The 16,005-nt window shown below is 39.8% G+C and overlaps 1 protein-coding gene across 1 annotated transcript in view; it reads right to left on the reverse strand.

Annotated features, from left to right (window-relative positions):
* Positions 1 to 16,005, reverse strand: part of ADAM12 (ADAM metallopeptidase domain 12) — a 271,913-nt gene that overhangs the window by 43,122 nt on the left and 212,786 nt on the right. The window contains exons 12-14 of the mRNA XM_020791531.3: positions 14,509 to 14,686; positions 4,283 to 4,372; positions 3,514 to 3,709 (exon numbers count right to left, since the gene is read on the reverse strand). Of these exons, the coding sequence (XP_020647190.3) occupies positions 3,514 to 3,709; positions 4,283 to 4,372; positions 14,509 to 14,686 (464 nt within the window). The remainder of the gene's footprint in view (positions 1 to 3,513; positions 3,710 to 4,282; positions 4,373 to 14,508; positions 14,687 to 16,005) is intronic.

The raw sequence follows: 16,005 nt of genomic DNA on the forward strand, positions 1-16,005 counted from the left end.
TTAAAAGCAACCTCTTTCTGGCAACAATTACATATTTGTTGTGCAGGGCAAATAATATGGTGCAAGAAAATGGCAATGCAGGGAAATGTAATCCTGATCTGAAGCATCCCCTGCAGCTGTTATTAACTAGGGATGGGACTTTTGGATTTTTTCAGCTGTTATTCCCCCCAAATTTGCCCAAAACTCTCCAGGCAGAATTCTGGGAGATGGAACCCCAAACCAGAAAGCAACAGAGGAGATTTCTGTATCCATAGATGTTTCTGTCCACATGTGTCTCCTATGAAAAACAAGGAAACTGCCTCAGAGCTCCCTTGGAGTTGCAAATGCTACCTGGAAAATGTAAGGCATCAAGGAAAGGAAAAATGTAGAAAGAATGGAAGTAACAGGATGCTGACCTTCTGAGTCTTTTAAGTGGATTAATCCTTTAAAAACTGTTAAAGCAGTTGAAACTATAATGGAATTTTAGGGTTGCAGAATTTAAAGAATCAATGGGTGAAAGTTATTTACTTAATGGAGCAGGTTGGGCAACTTTTGTGGGTCCAAGGCTCATGTTTATCTTCCCTTAAAAGCTTGAAAACTCTTAAGTTCCTGCTGTGTGTGTGCATGCAATTTGCTATTTAAAGTCTACTTTCCCATAGAAGAAAGTCTTGGTACAGGATTTTTGAAAACTGGAAGAGACTGCTTCAGCCAGAGATTATCACTCAGGAGTGGAGGAAGAAGAATCAAACTTGGATAGTGGGTACAAGCAGTGATATGTGTGGGTAATATAGCTTAGTAATTATATACATGGAAGATGGGGTGGATGTCTGTCTTATATGGACTAAGTGCTGATACTTTGATCCGTTACTAACACTGAATACTGGTTTAGAACTAAAACAGCTTTCTTCAAATTAGATAGAATGAAGTAGAGTTTGGTATCATTAGTATACTGTTGGCACCAAACCCTCACACTCCAGAAATCTCTCCATGTATCATTTCATGTATATGTTGAATATCATGTTTAATATCATGGGAGACAGAGCAAAATCCTGATGAGTCTCATACGCCAATGGCCAAGGGGTCAAACAGAAGTCCTTAAGCACTGTCTTCTGCACTCACTCCTCTAGGACAGTGCCTTCAAGACAATCCCAGCGAGACAGCCTGTAAGGATACTATGGCTGAGTGTATAAAAAGCCACTGAAAGCTGCCTGGGGTCCTTTCAAGGAGAACAGCGGGGTAAAAATATTTTAAATAAATAAATTAAATAATAAATTATGTCCAGCAGAACCAACAGGTACACATCCCTGCTGTCTAGTTCCTAGCATATACCATCTACCAAGGTGATCAACACTGTCTCTGTTCCATAATGAGGCATTGAAGCCAAACTGAAATGCACCTAGATAATCTGTTTTATCCAGGAAACCCTGGAGCTGAAAAGCTGCCACATGTTCCCATTCATTACCCAAAATGGGACATTGGATACTGGCTAGAAATTGTCCAGCACAGTGGGCTTCATGGAGGGCTTTTCTAATGTTGTTCATATTAATGCCTCCTTTAGACATGCTGGAACTCTGCCTTCCAAAGAGGCATACGTTACTCTCTTCTACCCGCTTGAACTTATCCATTCTCAATGGAGAAGCCAGGAGACAAAGTTACATCCACAACTATACCATTCAAGCCAGAGTTGATCATGCAACTTTGTCTGCAAAGTGCTGTGCAAATTCTTCATAGGAGTCTACTATGTGGTCAACATTCTGTTCTCAAGGGCAAATGTATAATAATGCCTTGAGCATTTGGAACGGCTTCACTGGACAGATCTGTACCGACAAAATAGCAGTGAAGAAGGATATTTTCTTTGTTGCTGCCAAGCCACAGGTTAGGTCTTCCAGTTAACTCTAACCCATGTTCCAATGCAATGTTTGCTGTCCTTGATTAGGATGTAATGTCAGCTAAAACCAGGTAACTGTCCAAGTGAATTCTCAGTACTGATGGATATGCAATTCATGGCACATTTTCTTTCTAATTCAGCAACAGCCGTGAGTTATGTTTGCCTAACTAATGCTATGCACTTACACAATGGCTTTCGTCCCAGAAATCCCTAAGTGCTTAAGCAAACATTATAGTAATTACTTCAGAGAGGTGGGTTAGCATTTGCATTTTACAGTTAAGTAAACTGAGGCAAGAGGCAGCCACTTTTATTCCTGAAAGGATTCCTATGTCCCCAGTGCACATAGTTTCAGAGAGGGCCAATAGCTTTGTCTGGAAGGAGGCTACTAGATCCTGTCTTAGATTTAAGCATCTGCAAAGTTCTGAATTATAGAGTAGAGACATGATCTTAGCATTAATGTGGCAATATAACACCTACTCATTTGGTATTGATGACATGCATTAAGCCACACCATTGATATTTCTGAGACCCTGACGTTGGCAATGCTGGCCCTAACATCAGGCAGAGTTAATGCTAGGATGCCAGAAACACCTTCCACTGCTCCCTCCATGTCTCCCCTTGCCCATACCCTGCCCTTCACATTCCTGCTCACTTGCTTGCTCCTATGGGTTCTTCTTGCTTGTCCTCTATATAAAGAAGTGCCAGTTAAGGGAAGCTGCTGGAATACAGTGGTGCCTTGCTTAACGATGTTAATTTGTTCCAGCGAAATCGCTGTAGAGCGAAAACGTCGTAAAGAGAAATTAAAAAACCCATTGAAACGCATTAAACCCCAGTTAATGCGTTCCGATGGGCTAAAAACTCACCGTCCAGCAAAGATCCTCCATACAGCAGCCATTTCCGGTGCCTATATAGCGAGCAATCCATCCCTAAGCACAGCGGGGAGCCATTTTGAGCACCCGGTGGCCATTTTAAAAACCCGATGATCAGCTGTTTTGATCATTGTAATGCAAAGAATCGGTTCCCAAAGCAGGGAACTGATCTTCGCAAAGCGAAAAAAACCCATTTAGACCATCGTTTTGCAATCGCAATTGCGATCGCAAAAACATCGTCATGAAGCAGATTCATTGTAATGTGGGGTAATCGTTAACCGGGGCATGACTGTACTTTCGCATGGGACAGGCAGTACTTTTATCACACAGTTGGATGCTGAGGTATAGCAAGGGGAAGTAAAACAGCAATGAGCAGCTGCATGGCTAAAAAGATACTGGCAGTGTCTGTAAAGCTTAGGCCACTCCTGCAACCTAGCTATCAGCTGCACTGGGGGATATGGTTATTATCTAAAAACGCAAGGGGACTTACCTCTATTCCATAGGCAAATGTATGGGCTTCAACATTTGCGTTCTTCTATTGCAACAGGGGTACTGATTGCTGGTGAGAAAAGGTTTTGTGTGTGGAAACAACAGAGTGCAACACAGAAGATTAACCCTGCAGTAATGAGTTGTGTGAAGTAGAAAATGTAGAAGTAACAGAGTCAGAAGCACATGCTGTCTCAAAATCTCCCTTGTATCTAAATAGGACAAAACAGTTGTTTGCAGATAGGAATAAATACCTAGAGAAAGGAATAGCAATCAGATGTGGAAGCTCACCTTGCCCCCAGAGTGTGATGCATTGCTGTTCATGGGTTTGGCACATGCCATTATAGCAGTATCCATCTATCCTGTAGCAAGAATGCCCGTCATGCAGATACACATTGGCTGGGCAGTGAGGGCTGCTGCCAGTGCAGAATTCAGGAAGGTCACAGGAATTACTGGAGTGCCTGCATAAGATCCCTGCTGGCTTCAGCTGCAAGGGGGAGGGGGAAGAAGGAGGCTGTAGTAATTCCAATCAGGTACCACACAGTGAAATTTATGCCACAGGCTAATGTTTCGTCCTCCCTGAGACTCTGCACCAGGTGGCCATTAAGCACAGTATAAAAGTGACACAGCACTTTATATGCATCTCTTTGATATACTGAACTCTTGTTTATAACACATTTCCAAAGGGTCTCCTTCATTCCTCATTTAAGATGCTAGCACAAGCCTCTGATCCGCAGCACACATGGAAGCACATAACCTAAATGTGAAATGACTCTGCAGTGGCGGAATTATTTAAGTGGACATAAACTTTTAAGATTTGTTCTTTCAATACTATCAATATATGCACAAAATAAAAATGCATGCTTTTTTACAAGACAAGACATTCTGTATTTAATAATGTATTATTTTTAAAGATGTTGGAAAATTCTCAGAACTATAATTTTAGGTCAGTGTGGGTGACGTCTTCAGCTCCCACTGAAAATGCAGAATAGTTCTGAAGATCTGAACAGACATCAAGATGATGATGGAATCCTGCCCTACAAAAATGAGGAAAATTCACCTTGCAATCTTCACAGCAAAGTCCATGGGCACACACTGCTCCTGGTCTTAAAGTGCAGGTAGTAGCATTACAGCACTGATTTGTACATTCCTAAAAGAGGAAGATAATAAAATCTGAGAGCCATATTCAACAACAACAACAAAAAAAGCTTGTATAGAGGAGAATTGAATCAATCTATCAATCTGCCTCCTCTAGATTGGGAAAGAATGTAGTCTAGTTTGTGGTAGACTACATCTTCAGGCCTTTTGTGTGTTTCAGAATTGGCCTCGACTCCCTTTCTTTTCTACACCAACATATCTAACAGTTCCAACAGTATTCTATCAAGTTACATTCAGCATCTAGTACTGAAAATACCTTTTACTGTTGAGAAACTGGATATGAAGCAGCAAATATATCCAGAGAAGTTCACAAGAACACCAAAAACAACCTATTTACACCTTGGGAAAGTCTCTTCATTAGTACCTTCTCTAGACAATGGTAAAATAATGCAGATTTTGAGATACGTGTGCATAAAGATAATTTGAGTTTTGGAATTCGTACACTTTCACAGATTAGTTTTAGTAATTCATTCTTGTATTGTTTCTATTTCTCAAGAAATACTGATTTAATACTTCAGAAAAAATATACACAATGACCCCTCTATAGGGAAATAACATGTTTGCATTCTGAATGCAAGTGAGTGCATTTAGAGGCATATAGAAAGAAGCAGATGCTAATGGTGAAAAATCTACAGCAGCTACATCAAAGGTACACCCATTCTTTGACTACCATCCTGCCCCTCCCAGATTAAAACTAGAGAGAAGTTTTTTCAGAACATCTGTGGATCTTGAAGGAAAAACAGAGAATGCCAGGAGTGTAATGTGGAAAGAAAGAACTACTGTACACACTTTTTAAAATGAATGGAATCCCTGGAAAGTCTTGCTCCGAGTCACACAGAGAACAGGGTTACTTGGAAGACACTTGATAGGCTATAGACTGGAATTGGCAGAACCAAAGAAAACCTAAGAAACTGGGATTTTCATACCATCACAGCTCTTTCTGGGTGAGAAAAGGAACAGGGTGCTTCACACCTGTCAGTGTACTCTAAGCTCCTCAACATGTACTATGGAAAACTTTGTGTTAGCTGCCCCAAATGCTCTTGATGTTGCCAGTTACTGGGCAAAAAAATTTCTGATATATTTAAAACTGTATTGTGGTGCTTCTGACAAAACAGAGACATTTATGCTGCTAAGAAATTAATTAGGTAAAGGATGACAGACAATCTTATGCAAAGTACATATTTGCCTGAGTGAGCTATGGTGATACCTTGCGGAATTGATGGAGACCAGGGGCTGGCTTAGATCTTCTAGGGGGCAGTGCCTGGGACATGCAAGGCCCTAAAAATTCTGGGAGCAAGAGAAAAGGAGGAAGGGTAGCTGCTATTCTGGTTATCCCTAAACATACATACATGAAAGGCTGCATAAACCCAAACGAGAGGGATGTCTCCAGCTTGGTTGATTGCAGCAACCTCCCAAGCCGCTGCACAACAGCAGGACCCCAACTTTAATTTACAAAGTATTTTGGTAAATAGATGTAACTCTATTCTTCTTCTAAAAATGTTCTGTTTTTCAGAGTAGCAGCAACCCTTATTTAGAGATGCTGATGTATTCCAGGTAGTTTTATTTATTTATTTATTTGAAGTATTTTTAACCTGCCTTTCTCCTTAAAGGGACCTGAGGCAGCTTATACAGTATAATTAAAAGGGCAATATTTAAAGCTAAAAACATCCCCACACAACTCCCACTGACCTGTGCCTCTACCAAGAACCCAATTTAAAAAAATATATGTATGAACTAAGCCAAAGTTTCAGCCACCCCTCAGATTCCACTCATAACTTCATTTATAAGATTAGGATCTGTTTTTTTATTTCACTGAAGTATTCAGTTGGCTAGTGAAGTGTTGTTTCTCCTCTTTTCTCAGATCCCTTTAAATATTTATGGTTGCTATCACATTCCTCTTAATCTGTTTTCTATCTGAGTTTAACACATTATATTATTTTAAATGTTCTTTGGTCTAATTCTAAACTTATGATCAGGTTGTACAACTTCAGATTGTATGTCTGAACTAATGAATGGATTCTCCTTCATATATCCATATCTACGTCTATATCACCTATATCAAATTCCTATGTATCGAAAATTATATTTCATGGAGAAGGTTAGGTTAGACTTCCTGATACACAGTCTTCTCAGTGAGAATTAGGTCTTTGTGTTATTTGCTCCCTCTCCCCTTGAACTTTATCATCATTATAGTTCTCCTCTGAATTGTTTCCAATTTATCTTGCACTGATCAGAAGTGGCACAGTACTTAAATGAGATCTAATCTCTGGGCTGAACAGGGTAGTACTATTGTTTCATGAGTCTTGGGAATGATACTGCTCTTAATGCAACTTGAAAGGACATTACCCTTTCTTGCCACAGTATCACACTGCTGAGTTAGTTATCCAATATAACCTTCACATGTCCCTTAGAAGTGCTGCCTGTTTATTTATGATCTCCATCTTCGTTTTTTATGTACTGTAAGTCTCTTTAATACACAAAGTATTTCAGAGTTTCATATGTAAAAAGATAGGTTGATGTTCCCAAATAACTTACAATTCTAAGTGAAAGGTTCTTCTTTCCTGTATGCAACACTTCCTGTTTCTGGTTACATAATTTCATTTTCTTGGTTGTCTCACTGACTAGATCCATTCCCTCCCTAGTCTTTGGGTCAAATGGATCTATTGTTTAGTCCTGAGAAAATATAAATGGGAAACTTACTCTTCAAAGGTCACAGAGAATGGTAATTGGTTGGACAGAAACATCTTTCTCCACTACACTGACACAGGACATCAAGTTATATGAACACATTCTGTACCCACCAAACTGTGAATTGCTAACAGACTTTGGAATTTTTTCCATAATTAATGGAACAAACTACCCTTATGTCTGCAAATGAGAGAGGGAAGGAGGAGATGTCTAGCTCAGCCCCTAGCTGTGTTGGTTAATCGGCCTGATACACGCCAAGATAATCAGTTGTCCAATAGTATTCCTACAGTGAGTTGTTGCATTTTGGTACTTCTGGAGTGGAAAGATCAGTTAAGTGAGTCCTGCCCAGGGGACACCAAGTTGCATTCATATTTTTCAGGGAGGCTTCTTTCATGTTCTTCTATGCAAGTGGAGAGAAGAACAAGCTACATCATAGTTATGTTAGTGCACTCTACACCAAGTCTGATGGAAGTGAGAGCTGGACCATAAAGAAGGCTGACTGCCGAAGAATTGATGCTTTTGAATTGTAGTACTGGAGGAGGCTCTTGAGAGTCCCCTGGACTGCAAAGAGAACAAACCTATCAATTTTGGAAGAAATCAACCCTGAGTGCTCACTGGAAGGATAGATCCTGAAGCTGAGGCTCCAATACTTTGGCCATCTCATGAGAAGAGAAGACTCCCCGGAAAAGACCCTGATGTTGGGAAAGTGTGAAGGCAAGAGGAGAAGGGGACGACAGAAGGCGAGATGGCTGGACAGTGTCACTGAAGCTACCAACATGTATTTGACCAAACTCTGGGAGACAGTGGAAGACAGGAGGGCCAGGCATGCTCTGGTCCATGGAGTCACAAAGAGTTGGACACGACTTAACGACTAAACAACAACAACAACAACAACTTTGAGTCGTCAGGCCCAAGTCCCAAGTCTGAGTCTTTGGGTCTGAGTCCTGAGTCCCAAGCCTCAAGTCTGAGTCATTTGCCCCCCTCCCGACACACACACACACACACACACACACACACACACACACACACACACACACACACACACACACACACACACTCGCACACGCACACGCACACACACACCTGAGACTTCAGACTTGGGACCTGGACCCAAGGACTCAGACTGTATATGTGTCACATAGGCTGGGGCATGGACAGAAACAGTGGGCCTCCCTACCTGCCACCACCTACCACTGGTGCTGCCACCATCTTCCTCAAAGACAGCAGGCCCACCTTCCCTTCCCTTCCTGGAGCCAGTCCTTGCTTCTGCCTATCAGCTGGGTGGTGAGTGCATGGGCAGAGGCAGCAGCTGGAAGCTGGGCCTGCTGCCTTTGATGAGAGCAGGGGGCAGGTAGAGTAGCCCCTAGGGAGTCAACAACATGACTTGGGTCTGAGTTGTGGGTCGAGTTGCAAGTCCAACCCCTGAAACCCCCAAGTTGAGCCCAAGTCAAGTTGCTGGTGTAACTTAAGTTGGATTTGACAGCGAGTTGTGACTCACTTGTTAAATCTATAATTTTAAGTAATGGGCACACAGTCAGGTTTCCAAAAGGGTCTAGTATCTGGAAGTCCAGAGTACAACCGTAGGCATATAGGAATGATGTCCTCAAGAAAAGCACAACTAAATAATGAAATGGGTCTTTTGAAACCCTTAATCACTTCTGCATCTTAGTAGCCTTATCTCACAGTGGACAATTCATGCAGAGGTCCAGAGCTATTATGTATTCAATGTTGTTGTTATGAGCTGCCATTTCCAACTAATAGTGACCCTAGTGCAGGTTTTTAAGAATTTCAAGGAATTGTTTATTACTGCCACCCCCATGAGTTTCCATGGCTGAGCAGTCCAAGTCTGACATTCTACCTACTACATTACATATTTTTTGTGTATTTTATTCTACTCACATTTGGGTTTTTTTTCCAATCTGTCCACTCTGATGATTAACCCAAGAGAAAATTTCAATTCAGGCTACAGGTTTCTTATGATAGCAAATATAAGTGAAGAAGAAACAAAAATACAACTTTGATATGTCAAGTCTGATGGGGAGGGAACCATGGTTTTGTGATGCTAGAAAGATTGACTGCAGATCGACTCTACCACTGATATGTAATTATTTCAATGGAATGACAGGGATTTTGCTCACCTGAGGAGCTGTCTTATACTCTCTCTCTTACAATATTATTTGTATTGTTGAAGTGAGGATAACAAAAAAGTGATGCAAAATAAGATCACCATTGTTATTGTTAGCAAATACATTCATGACTACTGTGGCTCATATTAATTGTGGTGCTTCCCTATAAAGAGGAGGTGGTTAAAATTTTTATCTGTTTTTATTATCTGAACCAGTCAGAGTACTCAGATAATATTTGAAGCAAATCCTCTTCAAAAGTTATGATCAGGAGAAACAAGATGAATCAATGACACCTGTATACCAGCTCCCTTAGGTCTCATCAAAATGGGGCGGGGGGGAAGCAAAGTGTCCCATTTATATACGTACCGCCCAAATGGTGCTTAAAACTCTCTCTGGACAATTTACAATTTGATTATGCAGGATACATGTTGCCCCCTCCCCCCAGCAAGCTGGGTACTCAGTTTACCAACTATGCAAGGATGGAAGACTGAATTACCCTTGAACTAGCCACCTGAGCTCAGGATCAAAATCAGGTCATGAGTAGAGTCTTCAATGCAGTACTGAAATATAACCACTGCACCATTGGGTTCCTTAGCAACAGACTGCTACTCAGCAGTGCTAAGACAAAGATCCACTAATACTGAGATGGGAACAAAAAAAAACCTAAGTCAGAATGGTGTTCACAACCTATTACTGCTTCCCTATTTTCTAAAGAGCCTTTAGATAAGAAGTTGTAGCTACCTGATTATGAAGCTGATTTGAAATACAAGGAGAAAGAAAACATGCTTTGTGAATGTTTGTTATTATCATTATTTTATTTTAAACACAGACATTGTAGGAAGTGTTCATATTCTGGAGTCTTTCTCAAGAAGGTATGTTGTTCCAATAAGGACAAATGTGCAACTAATTAAACTAGAGCACTTGCATTGAGTGGAGTGAAAAGACAAAAGGTAATGTGGTGGAACATGAGTCTTAGAGAAGTGTCCAACAATATTATTCCATTAGCACAAATGCTGTTGCACTCAGTGACTCTTCCTTCTGGGCTATACATCGGGGATGGGGATGTTATCTAATGCAGATGGCAGTTGCAGAACTACTTACATGCCTTACAAACCACAAATAGAAATGTACCACTTCTTACACAACCAGAAAAACCAGTGGAATTCCAATAATGTTCTATTTCCTTCCACTAACACTATGAGGGATTTAGGCCTTTGAAAACAAGCACTTAGGATCTCATCTATAATCAAAGGAATAGTTTGCAAAAAAATTTCTAAAGCTCCCTCTTTTGTTCTGGACACAATAGTTTTGAAACATTAAGTATAACTGCCCTAAAAAAAGTCAATGTACAGAATATCTAATATCCAGAAGGAATTGCAAAAGTCTATGTGATACAAATGGATACCCAGTGTGGTTTAAGGAACAGAATGATGGACCAGGATTCAGGAGACCCGGGTTCAAATCCCTGTTTTGCAATCAAAACTCACTGGTGGAATGGAACTGGTAAAGCCATTCCTTAAACATCTCACTTACTTTGGAAGCCGTATTAGGGTTGCATTAAGTTGGTTCCAAAATGACAGCACAGAATATACTATTTGGTGACTTGCCTAAAGGAGGAGATTCTCTTCAGTGAGTATACCATAGACAAAAAAAATGTACTGGAGAACCTCATGAAAAGATCTACAAAGTATAAAAAATATATATATAATGTAAAAATAAGCTAACAAGCATGTATTGCTTTGTGAAGGAGACATGAAAAACAAGAACATTGCTAAAGCTTATGCACTTTTTTGATCAGTGTGTAATCAATCCCCATTCTGATTTACAGCCTCCATATCTCACAGAACTTGTCTTGTTGATAATGTTTAAACTACTGATACACTTGGAATGCATCCAGTATAATGTCCTATACAAGTACTAGAGCTACCATCGTTCTGTGAAAAGTTGTATGTCCCTCATATTAGCAATGCAACTAGCGTAAGTAAACACAAGCATAACACTATCATAGAAAGATGTGAAAATAGTTAAGCAAGTGAGGTAAAAATATTGAAATTTGTAAGGGTGGAACTGGGGTTTCTGCAAATGGTAGAAATTTTGTCCTAACTAAATGAGAGCATTGGGTATAACTCTTTGGATCTTCTACATTGCAGGTAAATATTCTGCATAATGTAACGTTTCAGGGGAAGAAAGATGCAGGTAGAATCCTACACAGGCTGAGTACATGGGCCATTTGGCCTGCTGTTTGGAGTACTGCAGGGACAGGCTGCTGCACTCTTAAAGACAGTGATCGGACAATGTGTTTTCGAGAGTGCACCAGCATGCCTCCAGACCATTTGAATCCATACCTTTCTGCTCCCTGTCAAAGGGCTTCTACTTTTCTGGCAAGGGTAGGATTGCTCTGGTTTGGACTGGTTCCAGTGTATATGATCACTGGAACCAACCCAAAGCAAGCCTTCCAGTTTGACTTTTCCAATATTGTAAAGTGGTTTACCAGATATTGGCAAATTAATCATGTTCCCTGTAAAACATTTTTAACTGTATATAGACTACTACTACATCAGCTATTAAAAATCATTTTTTCTTTGCCTCTTCTTAAGGGACTGGTTGAGAAACCACCTGCAGTTGAATCCATAGCATGCCAAAAATTGAGTTTTGGGTTCAAAACTTTAACAGCTCTGATCATTAGGAAGTTTTGTTTAGCTGAAATTAGTTTTTTTTCCCCTCCTGAAATGTCCACCCATTAATTATAGAGGAGAGATAGCTCATGAACTCAAATTTGCACACTGCTGAACAAAGCAGCTTCTGTACAAGGGTAGACATTCTAAACCAAGTGAATGTAAGAAAAGTCCACATTGTCCTGCACTTTCTTTCTAACAGTGCCCTAACAGGTACTCAAAAGAAGGACATCTCTTCCATGTTTCTCCCCTTTCTTTTTTAAGGCTTTGAATGCCTCAAGATCAGCAGCAACCAAGACATGCATCGCACTTAATGCGAGCAAAGCTTTTCTTCCCAGGTGGCTCAGCTTGGGGAAAATAGCTTATTAATGACCACAAACAACATTTTAAAAAATATTCTGTATAAGCAGAGAAAGCTTAAAACACTTGCTAGACTTAAAAATAAAATAAAACCACACAATTTCATTCAAATACCTAATAAAAATAGCTTTTAGATGCAAACTGCTGCACATAGACCTACACACAGAACAACCTGATGCCTTCAAGGATTAGAGTGGTATTGATGTGCCACTCCTGGTCTAAATTGCTTGGCTAATGTAACATTAACTAATGGAATGGATTTGCTGGTACCACACAGATTACAGTAGAAGATTGGGACTAAAATCAATCGCACCTGAGACCCAATTTTCCAAAGCATTTAACAAAACAAACGAAGAAGTCACAATTCAAACTGCTTCGTGGCAATATTAAGCTTTTTAAAAAAAAACTTTAAAAGCCTTTAGGGACCTTCAGGAGTGGAAAATGAGAAATATAAATGGGTTAGAACTGCATCTGCAAGCTACAAGTGCTCTTTTGGCTTTAAACAAGGAGATGAACCAAATTCTCCAATTTTGTTGGCAGAAGAATGAGAAAAACCACCAGGACATCTTTATGACTTGAATCAGTTTGATAAACTATATGGAAAAGCTGTAGAAACTTCTTGCTATTTCTATGTCCCCAAATCTATTTTGTCTGCAGTGCTACATTTATCAGAGATGACAAATCCATCATATTCTGATATATTTAGTTCTGATGATCCCAGAGGGGGAAAATTCAGTATCACCAGTAGACTCCATGGTTCAAGTGAAGGACAAATAAATGATTGTGTGTTTTTCTGTAGTGCTAGCAGATCTATATCAAATAGAATAAATTGATGGGATACAGCATAGTTTTAGGCAAACATAGGAATGCCACAGCCCTTTTGTCTGGGGTGCTGTTTAGAAACCATATATCGCCAGTCTTGAATGGGCTTCCAATTCGCTCCTGAGCTCAAATAAGCTTGCTGGTTTGGAGCTAAAGGTCTCTAAACAGCTTGTTTCTTAAATGTGTGAAGGATGCTCTCCTCACACATATGAGCTTGCCTAGACTTTGAGATCTTCAACAGAGACGTTTCTGCATGTCTCATCATTTCAAGAAACAGGTAATGAGAAAACTGGTTGGCACACAAAGAGCATCTCGAGTGTAGATCTCCCTCTCAATGTAAGTCAGTCTGGCTCCATTCTTGATGAACTTGTGACAAACAGAAAAGTCTCTACTGATTTGTGTAGCTTTTGATATGCAAAGCTGATTTCAAAGACAGCTCTTAAGAGTTCTTGACCAAATTTCCAAAAAAAAAAAAAAAAAAAAAGAGTGACTTTTAAATGTTATTTTTTAAATAGTCTTTTATGTGCTTCTGGGGAATTTTTTAATCCTGTGTTTTGAGGTCCTCACTGATAAATGATAAGTGAACACCTTTAAGAGATAAACAGACAGGATAGTGACATAAAGGTAATTGCTTTCCATGTTTTTCATTATTTTGCTTAGACACGGTATATCTCAAGTACCATGTTTTTCCTGAAAGGCCCAAACACTTTGAAGCCTCCTTAAGTCTCAACATATTTCAAGTATCAACGGCTAAAAATTTAAAGAGAATCCCCTCAAGTTGTGAAGTTACGTTGGTACAAGGACAAAAGCATCTTCTTGGTGATGTCCTCTTTAGTAAGGAAAGAGGAGAATGTTGAAAATGTACTTTTTTAGACTACAGCTTCTAGAAACTCTCACTCAGCATGGCTCTTCCAGTCCATCAAATGCACCAGAAAGTCATTTTCTAAGCACTTTCCAACCGTATTGGAATAACAGCCTATACACACAACATGCCTATGAGTTAGATAGAGAACTAGACTACTTTCAAAGAATGCTGAGATCAAGGAATAGTGGCACTAGGATAATAATATAGCTTAGTATTCTAGATGAATAGCTCCCAAACTTTTTTTAAGTTAAAAGTTGTATTCATTTTCAATAAGTGTGAGGGTTGGGGTGTGGGTACAAGGGAATAAGGAAGGAATAGATAGGCGGGTGGGGAAGAGGTAAAACTCCAGAGAACAAAAGAGTATTCTTACATCTACTTACTTAGTTATGTTAAAAGGAAGATATATATAAAGTAGTTCCCAACCTTGAGTAACCTAGGTGTTCTTGGATTGCAGCTCCCAGAAACCCCAGCCAGCAGAGGTGGTGGTGAGGGTTTCTGGGAACTGTAGGCCAAGAACACCTGGTAAACCCAAGGTTGGGAACCACTAGATGGAACTTCTAGTCTCCATTTAAAGCAATAGTGACAGACTTACCTCAGGTTCGCCACAGTCACACTCCTCTCCTCCTTCTACATAGCCGTTCCCACATTTAGGCCCACCAAATGATTCCTTAACTTCTGGCAGATTGAAGAGACACATCCCCACTCCTTTCTCCAAACTGTTCTCCAAGTCTTTCTTGCTGCAACTGCTGAACATCATGGGAAATGGGTAGCTAAGTAAGGGCGGGACAGGGTAGGAATGATTGGACAAAAGAAAAGAATGGCTGTTATCACAGGCTTGAGGTTTGTGTGCTTAAATCAGCTGAGATAAGACATTCTGTAATAAAACATTTCTAATGAATTCTACAACTTTGTCATGAAGGACAGCAAGAAAAGCAGCAAAAACAAAACAAAAAAAACATTTATATCCCGCTCATCTGGTCTGGTCGACCACTCTGGGTAGCTTACAATAAAGAATATACAATAAACCATAAAAATTTAACAAACAGTCTGTGACACATGCAATAATAGAACAGAAAATAAATGAGAAGAAAAAAGAAATTAAGTATTGACAGGCGGGAAGGCCTGAACGTACAGCCATGTCTTTAGTTGTCGCTTAAAAGTCACACTACATGTGATTTCTATAGCAGATAATATAAATTTTCTCAAAATATGATTTCTCTAATAATCTAAGTAATGAATGTGCCCTCTAATTTGCCACCAGCACTGGGGAGGGGGCCCATCCTGTGCACATGGATTTCTGGCCACAACCAGAAGCAAATGGGAGGCAACACTGGCTTGGCTGCACAGCATTGATGCAGCGTTGTGTGGCCATGCTTAGAGAAAACATTGTTAGTGACTATCAATGTATTGCGTTAAAGAACGAAATATTAATTCCAGAGGTTTGTTCAACATCCTTAGTCCAAAAATGCTGATGTATATCTATACCATACAACAACCTTGATACCAGCGTTTGTCATCTGTAGCCTACCACCTGGCAGTTTTTAAAGTAGCACAAGAATGTACTCCTGCTCCAAAAAAACATAGATCAACATGGCTACCTCATTGTAAATAATTCTGGTACTGTAGTTTTGACCTCTTAGAATCTCAGTTTAACAGTGTGAGAGGTTATGGACAAAAGAAGCACAGAAAATGGGAGGCAATGGAGGAGAGAATGAAGTTTATCGAATATCGTTTGTTCTGTGTAAAAGACAGGTATTCTATACCTAGATTCCACTTGTGCTCGATCACCAAATACAACTGTAATTTTAAATCAGTCTTTGTGTTTTAAGAAGTAACCTTTAATTTCAGTAGTATGATAATAATTAGAGAAGTTGAGATTTGTGTTTCTGGATTACAACTCACAGAATTCTTAGGGCAACATGACCACCTTTGAATTACCACTCATTTTGAAAATTGGAATAATTATTCTTGCTAGTTTGTGTTCACTCCCAAAGACATTGCTACAATTTTTAATCTTCTTAAAGCAAACTGTAAATGACTAATATCTTTTTCATCAGCATAGCAAATTGTACTACTACAGGTCCATTGA

The sequence above is a fragment of the Pogona vitticeps genome, chromosome 3 (assembly GCF_051106095.1).
Source record: "Pogona vitticeps strain Pit_001003342236 chromosome 3, PviZW2.1, whole genome shotgun sequence".
NCBI lineage: Eukaryota > Metazoa > Chordata > Lepidosauria > Squamata > Agamidae > Pogona > Pogona vitticeps.